Raw genomic sequence first — 19,789 nt, 5'->3', positions numbered from 1 at the left:
TCGCTGGTTCGAATCCTGGGCGAGGACATGGCACCGCTCATCAAGCCACACTGAGGCAGCATCCCACATGCCACAATTAGAAAGACCCACAACTAAAAATACACAACTATGTACCAGGGGCCTTTGGGAAGAAAAAGGAAAAATAAAATCTTTAAAAAAAAAAAAAGAAGATTGGTTTAACTTTTCTAGAAAGCCCAGCTAAATTTGGAGCCACGGACTGTCTAGCCAAAGGAGAAGTAGCAATAACATCTCTACTTCCTCTGCTAAGCGTGAAACCAGACAGGCAACCTACAAAGCTGGCAAATTCTAACATAACTGACTCTAAAGAAGAAAGTCTAGAAGGATCTCTGTTGCCAGTGAATTTTCCTAGAGGGACAGCAGAGGCTAATAGTGATAGAGAGTAGAGTACACACCGGCTCTGGGCTCCATTGCAGTGGCCTGGATCTGCCTGCTGTGGATGTCCCTGCCCTTAGTCACCCAAACACAAATGAGCGGTCTATTTTTAAACCACGGTCAAGTCTTGGGTATTGTTTGCAGAATGGATTGCAGCATTACTAGCAGCGCTTCCTTAGGCAAGTTATTTAACATCTCTATGCCTCAATTTTCTCAGCTGTAAATGAAGATGATAATGGTATCTAGTTTATAGGATTATTATGAGGATTAAATGAATGAAGACACGTCAAGCATTTAGAACTGGGCCTGGCACCCAATAAGTGCTCATAAATATAGCTATCATTATTTTTTTTAATGTTTCAAAGATAAATTTTGTTACACAGTAAACTAAACACAAGACTAGAGGAGATCCTGACAAAAATGAACAGATATGTCTATCGTTGTCTATTTCTCTCCCATCCCAATTTCCTCTGGGAAGATGAATATAAAGTCTTTGACATTTCAATTTGACACAACCCCCCAGATGACCTTGAATTTGCTGCTGTCACCCTCTCCCCCTGTTGTTCTGTCTCCTGTAGTACCCCACATCAGAAAAGCGGTCAGGGCTGGGGGAGGGGAGATCAGAGGAAGCAGCAATCAAAACCTCCAAGTGCATGATCAAAGCTAGAGAAAAGAAGAAGGTGGGGGTGGTGCAAGAAAAGGAGAGAGAAGAGAATACAGGAAAAATATGGAGGAGAGTCTTTGATTCCAGGGACGACGCCTCTTCTAGACACAGGCGCTTAACATGGAATGATAAAGAGTTAAAAGTGTGTTTGGTGATGGAGGGGTAGCCCTGGCTGAGAGATGCTGGTATTATGAGTGTACCAGCTTTGTGGAGGAAGCGTAGCTATTCGGTCAGAAGTATCTGACAGAACTAGAATTTGGACATTGTCTGTTGTCACATGTCTCTTTTGCATGCTACAGTCCCAGTACACTAAACTTATTTCAATATCTCAACAGCACCCTGCTCCCTTGAGCCTTTGGAACTCTGCATTAGCCCTTTTCTCTATCTAGAATGTCTTCTCTACTCAACCCCTGCCCCATAAGCTGACTCCCACTATTCATCCTTCAGACCCCAGCCCTTCAGGAAACTTCCTGTCTCTGAAGTCTGGATTAGGTACCACTTCTATTCATTCCAAATCACCTTTACTATTCTTTCTTAGCACTGATCATGGAGTATTGTCACTGCATACTTTGTCATCTTTCTCCCCTGCTAAACTGTTAGGTTCTTTGTATCTTTAGCACCTAACATGGTGACTGACATATACCAAATGTTAAAGCATATTTTCAAAATTTAACTGGTGGAACAGATCAGGTGACAAAAGTGAGGGAAAACACTTCAAACAGACCCATGGGGTAAAACAAGACAGCTATTGAATAAGGTTTGAGAAGAAGGCAACAGGTTGGTTATTCAAGGGATGAACATACAGATGGTGATTCCAAAGGTAGGTACAAAACTGACCTCAAGGGAAGGAACTGATGGCCGCAGGAGAAGTAACATAGTCCACATTCCAAATCAAGATCAAGACCCAGGGTGTCTGTTCAAACAGTATGAGCAGGCTGTCAACACAGATTCAAGTGTCAGATAACGGCAGGAGCGAGCAACTCGATGTTGTTACTGGGACTGGGCCGCGAGTCATGAGAAGACTGAGGCTGAAGAGCTGAAAATCTGATCCCTGTGTTGAGAGTGCTGGGAGCAGACCTTAGGAAACGAGAGGTCACCAAGGAGAAGGCAGGAAATCAGTTCCCAAGAAAGTAAAACATCACAGTCAGAGCAGGATGAGGGGAGAAGCAGAAATCGGGTGGAAGAGTCAGATGTACAAGATCTAGACAAGCCCTTATATTGTGTGTGTGTGTCTTATAATATTATAACACATATAATAAGATAGATGATAGGCATTCCAGATGACTTTTTCTGGATATAACAGCTAAAAAAAATTCAGAATTTGGTAGATCTATGTTTAGTATTCTTTATATATGGTACAAGCATGAAGGAGGAGAAGGAGGAACAAACTGAAATATAAATACAGCTTAACTGTATTTTATTGTGCAGCATATAGGCAAATAGTACTAGAGAGCCGACCAAGGGCAAACACTCAATTAAAAATACATAATAACATAAATTCTAATAAAATACATAATATATTATAACATATAACATATATATTACATATTACTACATATAATATACAAAATATATGAGAACTTGCTTGCACCAGAGTTTATATTTCTGGTGTCCTTAAATTAAAAAAAATTAAATACTCATGTACATGATCTATAAAAATATAAAGTTTTTTGGTCTTATTTACAAGTTACTCTATTATTACTAAATTAATTGTTTTCTGCATTCCGATTCATCTCATGGTAGAAAACACCTAATTACACACAACCTAGCAATTTGTGAAAACAATGCACAAATCACATGATTTTTATACAACATATAATTAAAAGCATCTTTTTTTTAAGCTTTCGGGTGCTATTGAATTACGTACCTAAGTTAAAAGATTATAGTACCAAATTCACATTAATTGGTAACAATCGCAACAGCCTGTGGCATCACAACATTCTGTTGAGCCAACAAGACCACTGGCTCAACCATGTCCCCTTGTGCAGAAGCCCCAATCTTTATGAGCCAGTCTCTTGAGGCAGTAAGGGTAGACTCTGATGCCTGGTTTCAAAGTCCAGCTGCCCATCTTGCTAGTTGTGGCCTTTGGGAAAGTTACTTAACCTCTATGTGCCTCATATTTCTCATCTGTAAAATGGGAATGATAAGAACACCTGTTCCTTTGTTGTAAAGATTAAATGAGTTAATGTACATGTGCATGATGACAAAAGCATTTAGCATTTAGCTCAATGAATGTCAGCTCTCTGTCTATGTTATTATATCCTCTCTCCTTTGTGTTCAGAGGAGAGAGCTCACCCACTCCACCCTACAAGAATACTGCCCTCTCCAAGGAGCCAACTTCCTTTCTTCTCTTATGTTTCCTTCTTATGTCACCTGAGGGTGAGAATGGCAGTGTCAGGGCCTGTTCTGGCATTTCCCAGCATGCGCTGTGGAGCGGCAGCTGGCCTCTTGCTGGCCTTTCTTTGAGTTTCGAATGTGGGGTGCTTGGAGCCTTTCGTTCTCGGCTTTGGGCTCAGCCATCATTCTGGGACAAGAGGAAGAAGCCCATTTGGCAGGCTGTCTTGCCACTGTGTGAAGCTTAAACATTCAGCTTTCCAAAGTGGCTTGCTTTCTGCGTGATGAGAGAAAGTATTCACCTCACCCAGTTTAACACAGTGTTTGTCAGAGGGCAGGAAGCCTTGGCTCACTCTAGTATTATGTAAGGATCCAAAAATCTTTTTTTTTTTTTAAACTCCTATGAACACAGCGCTCTCTAATCCAGCCCCTCTCCTGCCTATTCTCCAGGGGATTGAGTGGGTCATAATATTTTTAAAAATCATAGTTTTAAATATCTAGTAGATATTTTAAACCTCACATTGCCAGAACTTTCTGCTATCACAGTGTCAGTCTCATTTCCCCAAGGCAGGCTCCTTAACTAATTTGCCATAAGTTGAGCTACTGGTGCTTGTTTGAGGTTTGTTTACTTGTTGGGGTTCTGGTTTTTTCAGCTGAAAGCTTTCCTCTGGATCTGAAGTTGTGTTTGGCATTTTCCTCTGGGAGGAAGGAACATTTTTAAAAACACAAACAAACTTGCAGTTGGCATAAAATAAAAACAAATAGAAAATGTTGGCTGAAAACTCCATATTAACAAAGTTTTCCAGAGGCAAATGTTATAGCTAATCATTTCCATGTTTGCCTGGAAAACAGTCTGAACCTTCTGAGTCTTTACTATTCAGCTCTGTGGAAGGAGATTAAATGTAAGCAAAGAGCTCCCTTCCTGACAACGAGGTTAAAATCTGCTTACTTTAATGAGAAGTGTTGTACGACATACTTGACCGCAAGGTGTAAGCTTTTGAACAACATTGAACTAATTTCAAGTAATCATTTTCCCATTGTTTTTCTTCTTGGTTAATTGCCAAACAGGATCTTTTCTATAATCCAGCACATACAAAAAAACACTTGGGCTTCTGAATCTCAAAAATAAATATGTGAATAAAGCTTAAATCATGACAAAGATGAGCATCTCGCCGGAGCAGTAGTGTAGGATTGGTCTCAACCTGCTGAGGGCTTTAGAAAGTGACAGACGTTCTTTCTTTTCTTTCCTCTTCTGACTCCTATTGGCTATTCGATCTATTTTAATGTGCAGTGTATTTTATTTGTAACAAAACAGAATTGTAAATAATTTGGCATCAAAATAATGAAAAGAAAGAACTTAAAAAGATGCTAAAAGAATGGAATTATCCAATCAGGAACAGAAAATGTTGTCTTGGAAAGAAATTAATGAAACGATAAGGGTAAAATGTGAAAGCTAGCGATGTTAAATTATAGCATTTTCGCTCAAAACTCTGTGACTGGGTCTTCTTGAGACTATCTCTTTATAGTGGCCCCTACTTCAACCATCCTAAAACATAGCTTCCTGGGCATGTAAACAATAGTGAAGTCCATACTTGCCATATTCTCTAAGTCTGTACAGATCGGCCCAGTTGAGACCCAACGGATATTAATTTATCTCACCCTCAAGTGGCTTAAGAAATAGCTACTACTTTTTGGTGACAAACCGATAGCTATGTTGGCACAGTGGTTGAAGAAATATGACAGCAAAGAGGAGTGCAGGGATAAAAGGCATGTAGGAGCTTGCAGCTTTTAGCAAAAACATCTAAGAATGCCTGGACTGTTAGAAATTTCAGTGGGTTAGTAAACAATCTGTTGAGACTGGGAGGTTATAAGAATCTAACAAGATTACTATTTTGAGTTCATTTTCAGATGTTCAGAACAATTTATAATGCTCTAAGTCAAGATAACGCACATTGAATTATTTGTTTGGTGTTACATATTTCTGCTTTTGTTTTAGCTTCATAGGAGAGGTAAGTTCTGCTATTCTGTCTGATAAAGCTGTAAGTTCCACTTATACTACTGTAATTGACTGAACACATATCATTTTTGGTTGCCCCAAAAATCAGATATGAGAAACCAGATCCCTATTTCACTCCCTTGTTTTTTCCATGATCAGATCAAGGAGTCACATGATGATTAGATAATAGGAAAGGAAATTAGACTTTCCTAATATCTCCTGGAAGATGTACAAGATGCAATTTTAAAAAGCTGATTCTCTACACCATGTGTTTATCTGTCTCCATTAGTATTGAGTAATCTTATTCAGGGGCCCCGATAAAAAAAAAAAAAGACATAACAAATGTTGCATTACCTTGTTTTGCAAACAGATTGTTCAGAGATTTTCAATGATGGGTATAAGCGCAGTGGATTTTACAAAATCAAACCTCTCGAGAGCCCAGCAGAATTCTCCGTTTATTGTGACATGTCTGATGGAGGAGGATGGACTGTAATTCAGAGACGATCTGATGGCAGTGAGAACTTCAACAGGTGTGCTGATTATGACCTAAGGATTTGGAGTAGTAAATGTGAGATTTATAATAAATAAGCCTTTTTTTTTTTTGAGGAAGATTAGCCCTGAGCTAACATCTGCTGCCAATCCTCCTCTTTTAGCTGAGGAAGACTGGCCCTGAGCTAACATCTGTGCCCATCCTCCTCTACTTTATATGTGGGACGCCTACCACAGCATGGCTTACCAAAGCGGTACCATGTCTGCACCCGGGATCTGAACCGGCAAACGCGGGCCGCCGAAGCAGAACGTGCGAATTTAAACGCTGCGCCACCGGGCCAGCCCCCCTAAATAAACCTTTTCATTGTATCCTGAAGTCTATTAATTAGACAGAATTTTATTCTGTCTAAATAAGAATACTGGACATGTATTAACTAATCAAGAAAATATCGGGGGTGGGAGTGGCAGTAGGGGGTGGGCACTTTGGGTACTGCAAAGGTCCATTTGGATTTTGCTAAAATCAACTTTCATTTTAAATTTTTTAGAGGCTGGAATGACTACAAAAATGGCTTTGGGAATTTTGTCCAAAAAAATGGTGAATATTGGCTGGGTAATAAAAATCTTCACTTATTAACCACACAAGGTAAGCTTTGCCTGATATTAAATTCATTTGAAATACACTAAAAAGAGACTAAAATGTTTTCCACTAAATCAAAGGCAATGGAACTAATTCAGTAACTACTATGGTTTGCAGATGGCGATGATCCCTTACAGCCAGTAATTCCCTCAGTAAAATGTGGCTGCTTAAAACTTTGAATAGAGGAAAAGAAACTAGATCTGGATTGGGTGTGGAGGATTTCTCATATATATATTTCCCATTTCTGGGAGGGATATATAATGCCATAACCATTCTTTTTTTAATGCTTCGAGAGCCTCAAACTCCATATACTGTATCAGTTATCTATTGCCACCATAATACTATGTAACAATCCACTTCAAAATTTAGTGGCTTAAAACCACAACCCTTTGTTTCTTACAAATCTACAAGTTGGCTGGGTAGTTTTGCTGGCTGATCAGGGCTGCACTATGCTGATCTTTGCTGGGCTCGCTCATGGGTCTGTGATCAGCTTCCTGGTCAGCTGGAGGCTGGCTCTGCTGGGTTGGCCTCAGACGGACCAGTTCAGCTCTGCTCCACATGGTCTCTCATCTTCAAGCGAGCTAGCCGGCACTCGTTCTTGTAGCACAGGCAGAGTTCCAAGAAAGAGAGGGGAAGCACGTAAGTCCCTTGAGATAGACTCACAACTGCCACATAGTCATTTTCACTGCCTTCTATTGGTGAAAGCAAGTGACAGGAACAGCTCAGATATAAGTGGAAAGAAAATAAAAGGGGAGGCATTATAAAGTCACATTGCAAAGGGAGAGGAGCAGAATTGGGGGATTGGGGCTATTTTTGCAATCAAATACCATGATATACTAAATGTCCTTGTTTCCATACCCACCTCCCAGATTTTATTTTGAAAAATTTTAAAGATGGAGCAAAACTGAAAGAAGTTCCAACCTCTCACCTAGATTCTACATTAACATTTCACTACGCTTGTTTTTATCCCATATCTATCCATCCACCCACTCATCAATCCATTTTATTATTTCTTTGACACACTTCATAATAAATTGCAGACATCTGTATAATTCCCCTTATATACTTTTGCATGGATATCTTTAACTAGATTTCAGTATTTGTCTAAAATATCGTTAGTTTGATAACAAATTGTTCAAGCCTCTTTTTCCCATGCTCCTTTGCTCCGAACCATTGCCTTCCTTACCTCAGTTGCAGTCTGAGATCATAGTCAGTCCCACTCAAATCTGATTCTGAATGTTTCATAAAAGGCAATTGTATTGCTCAAGAAAGCATGCTAAATCACACTGGCAACGCATTAAATGTGAGAGCAAGGTTTATTTGTTCCATTCAAGTTAAGGAAAGTGATTGATGTTTTGATATTCATAATAGTCAGTAGGATTATAATTATGGAGATCTTTGAGACATCAGAATAACAGCTTAGAGAGGATGGATAATCCTAGAAACCTAATACTTTGTCCTTCTTGTGATCAATGCTCTCTAAATTTTAACATTTGCATTATCCAACTTTTAAGCGTTTTACGATAGATATATAACATTTATCATACCAGCTTCTGTTTCTTTCATACATTAATATGTATATGGTTTCTTATTGAAACTATGACAGCCCTTGGCTCCTTCTAAATATACAAAATTCAATCTTATTGTTTTTCAAATTATTATGTGTTTATTCAGCCAGATGCACTTTGCCAACCCATCTACTTGCCCCTCATATTTTGGTCGGTGTTCAGGCTAGATACTCTCTCAGTAGCAAAAATGTATTTGTCACTTCCAGGCTTCATAACCACATACCATATCATTCCAAGGTAAAACAGTGCCTTTGTCCCTGTACTCTTTAATTATGAGAGGACTTAAGACTAAGGAATTGCCTCTGAAAATAGCTTTATCTCTGTTACATAAATTTTGGCTGGAAGTGTTTGCAATAAAGTTAATTTAGAAATTGTCTATAATTACATTTTTATTTACTTATTGACCAAAGACATGTTTAGATTGTTACCTTAAAAACTGAGACTAATTTTGTATCTCTTCTGCAATACAAAGTACTTTGGGGGAGAGTTAACTTAACCTGCCTTGCTCCTCTGGTCCACTTCATAGTCTTGGCTCACATGACCTTTACTGCCTTTTGATCAGGTTAGGACTCCTTCCTTGGAACCCCACTGCAGAGAGCTCCAGGGGATAAGAAATCTGTAGGCCAAAGTGCCAAGGCCAGCAGGAGCCCAGACCCCTCCTAGACTCACTCCAGTAGTGGGGAATCCAGTATTCCTAGCCCAAATAGCCTTGAGCTTGTCTCTAGAACCCGTTCATGCCTCTTCTTCGTCTGTCCCCCTGTGGAAAGATTGTGTTGCTGGTATGTATACCCCTAAGCCTGAGAGGAGGTGAAGGAACAGCTTTTATGGTGGGTGTTAATGAGCTTGGATATGCAGCTTGGAATGTCCACTAGTGTGGACAAGGCTCCATGCTGTGTGTGATGGAGACAGGGATGCGAAGAGAAGAGAGGCCGACCATAGACCAGGCCTGTTGGTGCGGCCCAGGGGCTCACTCCCTGGGCCTCCATGTTCTAGCTTGGACCCTGAGAAGTTTAAGGCTCAATTCAAATCTCGTCTTATAGGTCACTGTGAAATTTTATTTATCGAAGTAGGAGGATAGAACATATATCATCTAACAGTTAGTTTGATTTATAACTTTCTATGTTCCTGACAATAGTTCTGTTTCTGAAAAAGAAATAGTCTTTGTTATTTGTACATGATGGTACAATGAGGAAAAGATGATGGTATAATGAGGAAAAGATGATGACTTGAAAATACCAATTATTTTAGTCATTATTTGTATTTAAGATAAACTTTCTTACTGAAATTAAGAAAAAGAGGATAAAAGTTTCAATTTCTTAAACTTATTCTTTCACTGTTAGATTTCTTAATCTGTTAACTAAATATGACTTATTTTCTGTTGTTCTTTTCCAGTGAATTACACTCGCTTTTGCCTATGATAGATCTAGTAGAAATTTTCTACCTTTAGTATTGTGTCCCCAATTTTTTTCAAATAAAATACCCAATAAAATGTTCGTGTTGTAAACACAATGGAGTCACTGTTTATTCTTTGAAAATGGACTCATGGCAGGAGGAAACGGTCTAAGTAAAATAGAGCCATGAGTTATTTTTAAACCTCAGTAAGTCAATGTCATCTCACAAATTTAAAAAACTACAATTTCTTTTTTTTTTCAGGAGACTATACTTTAAAAATCGACCTTGCAGATTTTGAAAAGAATAGCCGTTATGCACAATATAAAAATTTCAAAGTTGGAGATGAAAAGGTACTAAAATTTTCAAATAAGTAACATCATAAGTTAATGTGTAAAACATACAATATAAACCCTGAAGTCGGTTGAAACAAAAATATAGAATAGAACCTATTCTCTTGTTTATTAAATTAATATATTTTTTTAAATGGTGACAACTGATAGTAGAAGTTGCCTCTTTTCCTTTAGAATTCCTATGAGTTGAATATCGGGGAATATTCTGGAACAGCTGGAGACTCCCTTACAGGGAAATTTCATCCTGAGGTGCAATGGTGGGGTAGTCACCAAAGAATGAAATTCAGCACGTGGGACAAAGATAATGACAACTACGAAGGGAACTGTGCAGAAGAAGATCAGTCTGGCTGGTGGTTTAACAGGTTGGACACTTTATAAACATAGTTGTAATGGCATTGATGATATCTCACTGGTGGGCATTAATTAGAATATATGAGGTAATGTTGGTCTTCTTTGTAACACTGGTATTATTAAGCAATCATCCTTATTGGAATTCTTCAGTGATGAAGTATTTTTGAGGATTTGTTTGTTGTGTACATTAGTAAAGCTTGAAAGAGATGTCACAGAAATAAATCAAACTACTACTTCTACAAAGGTTATTTGCAAACTGAATTATGGGTGAGTCATCATAAATAGTATGCCACAAATTGACATGAAGAAATAGAAGCATTTACACATGGGAAAAATATTTTTGGCATTCTAATAGCCAAGTCGCTCTTCATCTTCTCCTATCATACAAAATGACCATATTATTGTAAATTTGTCAATGTAATACTACTTTTCAATTACTATGACTTTCATTAAATCATTGAATCCAAGCTTCTCCCAATACAGAAATTTCTTCTACAATATCCTGAAGCTTAATTGCACCCTCGAATTGAACCCTTCAATGTTACTTTATCAGTAAGCTTATTCCATTTTTGATGGTACTGAGTTTTTCCTTTTATTAACCTGAAATCTACCATCTTATACTTCGCTAGGTATTTTCCTCAGTAGCTACACAGTAATTGTAATTCCTTTTCAACATAATTCTTCGGGCACTGGATGAGAAGATATTCATTGTATTCCTCAGTATTTTCTCTAGGCCAGATATTTCTCCACCAAGATGGTTTCCAGACAGCTCCCTTTGCTGTAATCGCAAATTTAAGGCAGGAATGGAAACTTCAACCAGGCTTCCTTAAAAATATCCTGATGAGCTCGCTATGTCTGCAAAGCAGATGTGCTCAAACAGGCGGTGCATGAGCTTTGAACGTCTTCTTTTCTCTTTGAAAGAGAGGGGGCACCTAAAATATCTAGACATTCAAGGTTTCCATTATAGAATCTTTGAGTAAGTATTTCTGGAGTGTCAGGTTTTCGTGTAATTGAGGACTATCCATTTAAGTTCCACAATCCAAATTTTAATGTTTTTATTTGTTATGTAACTACTTTTAAAGCATTTCAGCGTCCTCTATCTTATTAAGTGGAGGAATACCAGACACGTGTATTAGTTTTCCTTAAAATCATGGCCGTCCTCATTATGAACATCCGTTATTGGGATGTGCTGATTTTAGAGCTGTAGATTCTATCGAGACACAGCTGGTTAGTGTGGTGTGTGGTGTGTCAAGTTGAATCTAAGTAGTTGTGAAAACAGTATTTTCTCTGGATTTTGCTTTTTTAAAAGTTTGAGTCCATTTACTTTTTGGTCATTTGTTCAGGCAGTAGAGCACACACAGCAGTGAGGGGCTTAGAGAAACAAAGGCATCTTTCCTATTTAGCCAATCAAAGGTGATACTAGTCTTTTCCCTAGTGATTTTCTTGTTCTTTTAAAAACCATCTTCATCATTTTCTCTTCCTCCTCCTTTTTCGTTCCCTGTCCTTCTAAGCGTTTGTAAAAATTATCAGCATTATGTAAAACTTAACTATAACTCATGAAGTTGCAAGCATCCCTTAATGTCTGATTTTTGAACAGAATTCCACATACAGAAGTAACAATCACATCAGTTAATATTACCATGAGCTCAAAACCATGTACCTACCCAGGTGATTGGCTTGACAACTGGCACATATATTAATGTAGGCAAATAAATGATTTACTTGACTTTAAAGATAGGTGTTCAGAGAGGACAAAGAAAGGCAATTCAGCAGCTGGAACCACCCAAGGAGCCTGCATTATCCTTGGAGTTAAAGGAGATGATAAGGCTGTGCAGGTGGAAAGTCAGAAAAGCTGGAGAAGAAGCCAATTGTTCCAGAAGCTTGGCGCTACTTCTACCATGCCCACTACAACTGTAGTTTAACTCTGTCCTTCTCTTCCTCCCTACTCTTTTTCTTTTATGTCCTGTAGTTCTTCTAATTTACGTGAAATGTTGGCACTTTATAATTATTACCTACTTACAAGGCATTTTTTTTTAAAGATTTTATTTTTTCCTTTTTCTCCCCAAAGCCCCCTGGTACATAGTTGTATATTCTTTGTTGTGGGTCCTTCTAGTTGTGGCATGTGGGACGCTGCCTCAGTGTGGCTTGATGAGCAGTGTCGTGTCCGCGCCCAGGATTCGAACCAACGAAACACTGGGCCGCCTGCAGCAGAGCGGGCGAACCCAACTGCTCGGCCACGGGGCCAGCCCCACAAGGCATTTTTTTAATCTAATCACTGAGTGCTGATATCTTTTTTACTTTGCTGGTGTAGCATCTCATGTGAGCGCTCACAGTTACTTCTTCACCAAAGGAGCCCCAACCATCTCACAATCTAGTTTCAAATCCAGGCTGTTCTAGAAACTGAAAGATGCTAGAAACTTGGTTTTAGAATAGCTAAGTTTTCGTACGTTGACCATAGAATCAGTTTCCTAATGGGATTCAAATCACAGATCAAATTTAAAAAGCATATGAAGCAGATGTCTCTAGGAGGACAGAGATACGCCAAAATATATCTTCTGGTGGCTCAATTTAGAGTACGTTCTGTTTGACATTGCTTTCCATGCAGTTTTAAAAACACAGGAAGCTCTTGACACTTGCAGATTTAGCATCCGTGGTTTTGATTAGTTACATCCTATTAAATCTGGAGGACTGTCAAGATGGTCAGCAGGCGTGAATCACTCAGCTGGTGAGTGATCAAGACAATCACTCAGCATTTATGGGTAAATGATAAGCTTTTCTAATTCAATAATTTGGGTACTTTCCATAGATTTTCAGAACTATCCCTTGTGAATGTTCTTTTTATATCCTAATGTCTGACATCTTTTCATTGGTTCTATCAATAAAGAAATATGTAGTAACTCATTTCATAACTATACACAGAAAATTATCAATACTCTTAGTTGATCCCTATCAGGGACAGCGTTTACTGATTCCAAAGAAGGAAGTGGGACATTTAAAAATTTATGATAACCTAGCCAACTTATCTAGATAGGAGCAATATACGTAAAAAATTAACTCAGCAACTCAGACAAGTGATTATTGGTTGGTGGCTGGGAAAATTTTAAATGGTGGTTTAGGATTTCTTTTCTTACCCTTGAGGTTGAAATAATTGATATGCTAGCAATTTTAAAAAGGGGAGGAAAGGAGTTTGAATTTCGAAAGCTAAGTCTTGGCAGCAGATGGATGAACATGTAAGTGCAAATTATCTGGGCAGCTGGCATCAGAGCACCCTGCCACACCTTGCTTTGTTAACCCATGTCACTCCTGTGAAGGCTGAAGGTCACAAGGTCATGCTTTTGTTGGCTTGCTGAATGATGCTTTCACTGTATGGCGATGCACAGAAAACTATTACAAAAATCCAACTTATTACTAAAATTTTTCTTTTTTTGTTTAAAGGCTATTGAGAACAGAAATGCTTCTTTTTCAATGCACTACAAGTGGCCTGGGTTATATCCTGAAATTTGTTATGGCACTAAAACCCACCAGTTTAAAAACCCATCTATTGTAGAAATCTCTTGGCTTTTGGAAATTGATAAAAATTCCCTTGTCTGAAAAATGGCAGAATTCATCATTAAAATGTTTTGATAATTTGCTGGCAAAATAAAAGTGTTTGGGAAGGATATTTTTCTAGTTTGATTATTCTGTGTTTCTTTTTCCTCCCACTAGGTGTCACTCTGCCAACCTGAATGGTTTATACTACACTGGCTCTTACACGGCTGAAACAGACAATGGCGTTGTCTGGCACACCTGGCATGGATGGTGGTATTCTTTGAAATCTGTGGTTATGAAAATTAGGCCAAATGATTTTATTCCAAATATTGTTTAAGTGTCCCTGTTGGGCTTTCATTTCTACAATTCATCTTGATTGAAAGTGATTTGAAAAATAGGAATTCTGAACAGATACATGTGTGATGATGGCAATTGTGGTGTCCTACTTTTCGCTCTTACTTGCCTTTTATTACTTAATGTACTTTCAGTACAGCAAATATGTGATATTCACCAAATAAAGGCAGATTATCTTAATATTTATTGAATTCCTACATGCAGAGGGCTATAAGAGCTTATGTTGAACAAAAAATAAAAAGCATAGAATATATACCATGACTTGGGAGATAACACAATTATAAATGTGCAATAAATTATGAATGCAGTTGAAAAAACACGTGAAAAAATCCAGCAAATAATGGATTGCCAAATCAACTGCATAGACAGTGAATATTATGAGTTGGGATTTGAACTCAGGTCTCTGACTGCAGAGCTGGAGCTCATAAACACAACCCAGAATCTTCATCACTATAAAACACTATCTCATATTTTTAGGATGTTTACGTAGGTTATACACTTCTTTTGGGAGTCTCATTTTAATTCTTATACCAATGCTGTGAGGTATTATTATCCTCATTAACAGAGTTGAGAATTTGTGGATATGAGATTTTGTGACTGCTTAAAGTTACAAAGCTAATTAATAGAGGTGGAAGGTGAGGTGGAAGGAGAAAACTTCCAAATCAGAGTATGAGTATAGCAAGATATTCGCCCAAATATTTGAGTGCCAAGCAAGAGTCAGGCACAGAGGATACAGTTCAAGCCCATGTGAAGCTCAGTATTTTTGTTAAAGATATACACTAACCATATAATCACCAAAATATAAATAATTTTAAAAGCTGATAAGTATGAAGGGAAAATACGTGCCTGGGGGCCTGTCTTGGTTTGGGAGTAGGGGATGAGAAAAGCTTCCTGGAGGAAGAAACTTTTTAAGATGGGATCTTTTAACTAGTTAATGTAGGAGATCATTTCAGGCAGAGGGAAAACCTTGTGTAAAGTACACAAGGCAGGAAAATTTGTAGAAACAAAAGAAAAGTTAGAGAGGCAATATAGTTAAGTGATCCCTAACTTCTTAAACCAAGGATTCTGCCACTTAATAGCTGAGTGACCTTGAGTGGTTTATGTCTCTGAGTATCAGCTATTTCCTCTATAAGATGAAGATTATAATAGTACCTGCCTCACAGGGTTGGGTTGAAGATCACATAAGTAAAATACTTACAATGATGCCTTGCACAAAGTAGGCAGTCAATAAGAACTAGCTGTGATTATTAATGAAGTAGACATTAAGGGGCAGTAGTAAGAGATGTCTTGAAATAATGGTCATGTAAAGATGTTAAGGTTAGTTGCACTTTTCCTCTAACCAGTGTTTCCCAAAGCAGAGCTTCTCAACCTTGAAAGTCATACAAATCAGCTGGGGATCTTGTTAAATTATAGATTCTGATTCTGGAATGGGGCCTAAGATGATGGTTTCTTAACAAATTTCCGGATGACAGACATCAACACTCAGTGATTAGAGAAAGAATGCCTTGTAGGTAGGTAATAATTACGAAGATGTTGTTGGTCTAGGGATCACATTGAAAAGCAAGGATGCAGGGAACAGTAGCTCTGTGGGATAGTAATATTTATTTACTACAGGAAGAAAAGGGCTCCGTGATCAAATGAGCTTACGAGATGAGCTATTAAACAAAATTCAACAGATTTCTTCTCTTGAGTATTTCTCAGTTCCTTTAATATTCTAACGTGCATTCTGAAGTTCCAAGAGGGACATACAGGAGGTGGTTTTTTGGGTTTTTTTTCTGAGGAAGATTTGCCCTGAGCTAACATCTATGAGAAACTTCCTCTATTTTGTATGTGGGTTACTGCCACAGCATGACCACCAACAAGTGGTGTAGGTCTGCACCCGGGAACTAAACCCAGGCCAATGAAGCAGAGAGAGCCAAACTTAACTACTAGGCCATGAGGCCGGCCCAGGATGTTGTATTTTTATATCTTGCTATGAGTATGCTCAGCTGCGAGGTATAAATCACCAGATTATGGAAGTGCAAACACATAGGGATTTGTTCGTCTTATGGAACCAGAACTCAGGGGGTAGGAAGTTGCTGGGTAGGTTCAGCACTTTGCATTGTGGAAGCTGTTACCTCTGCAATTCTTTTTGCCCTTCCATCAAAATCACAAGTTGTCTACTGCAGTTCCTACCTCGAGTCCACATTAAAGCAGAAAGAACACTGAAGAGTCAACAGACTTCAACTGATGCCTCATTGACCCAAGTTGTTCATATGTGCCCTCTGTCTGGGAGTAAGACCGTGAAAGAGAATATTTAATTTTACAGTCTCCAGAATGTGCAGGCAAGAGAAGTGTTTGCGATGGTTCCTGAACGTTTGCTTTTTAATGCGGCCTTTGGGAATAGTCTTCCGTAGATCACACTTTGGGAAGGTATAAAAAATGGGGCACCAGTGATAATTTTAAATACAGGTATTATTTGCTCAAGTAGTAGCCTGAAGAACTCATACAATTAGGAGATCAAAAGAAGAAAAGCTTGTAAAGGAGAAAAAAAAGATTCCAAAGACAAGTGGGAAGGGAGCAAAAAAAGTATAGTGTTACATAAATCTCAGTATAATTGTTTTTAAATGTAGAAGGAATAATAAAAAAAAATTTTAGTGCCATAAAAAGATAGACAAGAAGGAGTTCTAATGAAAGACTGTTCGTTTTAGTGAGAACGTTATTTGTGTGTTTAAGTCCCTTTCAATGGACTGGTGGGGAGAATAGCCAGAGGCCAGGAAATAAAAGCAGTTAGGGACAATAGGTAGGTTTGAGGAGTTTAGATATAAAGGAGAGAAACTGGATGGTTTACCTGAAGCCGAAATATCAGGAAGACCCCAGTGTAAAATAAATTCCTCTGAAATTTCACCAGTAGAGCGTTAGTTACTAGGCTTTATCAGTTTTTAAAATGCAAATTTGCTTTTCATTTATATCAGCTGATTACACATCAGGGCCAACAAACTCATGAGTGCTTTTTTTTTTTTAAGTAGACCAAAATATAGAGAAAATGCAAGAATGCTGAGTGCCTGACATGGGCAGAAGAGGTTTCCACTAGGAGACAGAAAGGTTTTTTTTTTTTTTGAGGAAGATTATCCCTGAGCTAACATCTGCTGCCAATCCTCCACTTTTTGCTGAGGAAGACTGGCCCTGAGGCAACATCTGTGCCCATCTTCCTCTACTTTCTCTGTGGGACGCCTGCCACAGCATGGCTTGACAAGTGGTGCCATGTCCACACCCAGGATCTGAACCAGAGAACCCCGGGCCTCTGAATCAGAATGTGCACACTTAACCACTGTGCCACCTGGCTGGCCCCATCAGAAAGTATTTTTAAGAAAAGGGGGAAGGGGGACAGTCCTGTGGCCTAGCAGTTGTTTGGTGTGCTCCGCTCTGTCAGCCCAGGGTTTGGTTCCCAGGCCTGGACCTATACCACTCATCAGCAGCCATGCTGTGGCAGCGACCCACATACAAAATAGAGGAAGATTGGCACAGATGTTAGCTCAGGGACAATCTTCCTCTGCAACAAAAAAGGGTCAGGGTGTTCCTGAAAACACCAATTTCACAAATTTCCCCAAGACCTATAGTTTCAGAAAGGCTATGAATTATAAAATCAAGATCCATCCATACAGCCCATAATCTATCATTCAGCCAGCACCAAATTAGTTGGGGAGAAAGACAAATCAACATATAGGCAGTTCCTCTACTCTGAGTGATAAACAAGATGGTTCAATGTTCGGCTTTTGCCCAAGAAGATTATAGTCAGGCTACTTGGGGTTTCCATTTTATCTTTGCCATTTTTTTGGTGGCAAATTACTTTTCATCTCGTTGCTGACTGTTCTCATCTCTATAATGTGAGTAATGATGCAGCTATCCCACAGCAGTGTGGTGAGGATTCAGTGGGATACTGTGGTGCTTGGCACATACTCAAGGCTCCATAAATATTTACAGTGATGATAATATTGATGATGCTAATGGAGAAGAAGATAAAAAAGGAATGTGGTAATGGAGTACTGGAGTGCTGTGTGACCTTCGCCAAGAATTGAAGGTATGAGAAGAGAGGAGATGTTCAGAGAAGATTTTCCAGACAAGATAGCATATAAAATGAATGACTCCGGATAAACTATATTTTTTTAAGAGCTGAGCAGTCCAGGTTCTTAATATTACTGGGATTTAAAATACTCAAAAATTAGAAGTTGAAACCTGGTTTAGAGATGAGCTGGTCCAATGGTTTCTAAACTGGGCTCAGGGGACCCTTCGATTCTGACAATGGGGCCTCCGGGTCTCCCCAGGGAACAGGAAGATCCCCTTTGTCCTTTCATTCAGCACTGCCCAGTTTTTATCTCTTTTGTGTATTTGGATTCCACATAATACTTTGTGACTTTGGGGAAAAGAAAGTTCTTCTCTAAAAGAAGGTTTAGACCTCTCCTTTTATTTTCCAGATCAAGAAATTTTCTGCATTTTTCAGACAACAGATATTTTTGGGGAAGGTCTTTGTTACTCCTTTGACTCAGATGAATTAACAAGCAGTGTAAACCCGAGACTGTATCCTGTGTTCTAAGGAATGTCAGCACTTCATTTAGAATACCGCCTTAAAGGGCACACACACCCAGCAAAAACTATGCTCTATGGTGGGCAAGTCCGAGACAAGCTTCAACCTTTCAAAGAGGATAAAAGGGGGAATTAGGCTTCAGTCATAACAAGCCAACTTCGTCTCTTGGAGAAAATGACACAGGGTATTGTCTCATTAACTAAACTCCTAGGGTGTTGGCACCATTTGCAGTTTCTAGGCCTTTCTAATTATAGACGTGCTGTGTAACACTGCCTCCACCTGCACCTATAACAATAACAATATTCAGCACTTACCATTATCAGAGACCTTTCCAGCTTGAACTAATTAATTCATACAATTCCAGCCGTCTGGGACAGAGAGTATTATTATCCAGGTTTTATAGACACAGAAAACTTCAAAAGAGGTTTCTGCAAGGTCACGTAGCAGTTGGAATGGGGCCAGGGAGTTATCTTAGAAGTACGAGGTTTTTAAGTTCTTTAGAAGATGAAGATCTTAGTTTAGATTTGGGGGTAATTTGGTTTTTTTCTTCAGGTGCTAAACAGATAGCCCTTTTCTGGGTCCTAGCTCACTTTTTGGTTACTGCTGTGGCTTCTCCCTCGGAAGGAATGATTATACTCTTAGGAATTATCATGCACGTCATAATTCCTTGGAATACTGGGGAGTTCTGGAGCTCTTAAATGTGGCTACCACAGGCCAGCTGTTTCATCTCTTTTACTCTCCTCCTTATTACACCTACAGGATCTCTTTTCAGTTGAGTGATGTTAGAACACACAGCTCTTGAAACGTAAAATGAAACCTCAGAAAAGTCAGCTCGCTATAAAGGCTCCTCTGTCACTTTCTGGTGACCAACTAACGAATGCAGAGTCTTAGGAATCACACACTCCTCAAAGAAGGTCCCTTAGAGACAAAACCAGCTTTTCAATCACTAGTTTTTAAAAATCATCAAAAACAGCCCGTGTTTCCCTGGTGATGAGAAAGTTAAATATGAAACAACACTAAGTAGCCCACTGGTGGAAAATCACCATTTCCTTTCAATTTTTGCCCCATCCTAATAGTTGTGGTTTGAAAGAGGATTATATGCTCGTGTATTCACTCATGTTGAAGAGGCAGGAAATCATATATTTAAAAAAAATAATATCTTTTAAAAA

The 19,789-nt window shown here is 38.8% G+C and overlaps 1 protein-coding gene and 1 long non-coding RNA gene across 2 annotated transcripts in view; one reads left to right on the top strand and one right to left on the bottom strand.

Annotated features, from left to right (window-relative positions):
- Positions 1-14,236, top strand: part of FGL1 (fibrinogen like 1) — a 31,815-nt gene extending 17,579 nt beyond the window's left edge. The window contains exons 4-8 of the mRNA XM_008528366.2: positions 5,758-5,917; positions 6,422-6,519; positions 9,735-9,823; positions 9,998-10,185; positions 13,880-14,236. Of these exons, the coding sequence (XP_008526588.1) occupies positions 5,758-5,917; positions 6,422-6,519; positions 9,735-9,823; positions 9,998-10,185; positions 13,880-14,039 (695 nt within the window). The 3' untranslated portion in view covers positions 14,040-14,236. The remainder of the gene's footprint in view (positions 1-5,757; positions 5,918-6,421; positions 6,520-9,734; positions 9,824-9,997; positions 10,186-13,879) is intronic.
- LOC139080053 (uncharacterized) lies at positions 1,895-19,279 on the bottom strand. Its single transcript, XR_011534180.1, has 4 exons — positions 18,935-19,279; positions 6,914-7,110; positions 5,742-5,933; positions 1,895-2,134 (listed from the first exon to the last, which is right to left on the bottom strand). It is a non-coding gene; the product is annotated as an uncharacterized lncRNA (long non-coding RNA).
- Positions 19,280-19,789: the final 510 nt, after the last annotated feature.

Source organism: Equus przewalskii, chromosome 28 (assembly GCF_037783145.1).
Source record: "Equus przewalskii isolate Varuska chromosome 28, EquPr2, whole genome shotgun sequence".
Taxonomy (NCBI): Eukaryota; Metazoa; Chordata; class Mammalia; order Perissodactyla; family Equidae; genus Equus; species Equus przewalskii.
The sequence above is the reverse complement of the archived record's forward strand: the minus strand, read 5'-3'. Positions and strand labels throughout refer to the sequence as shown.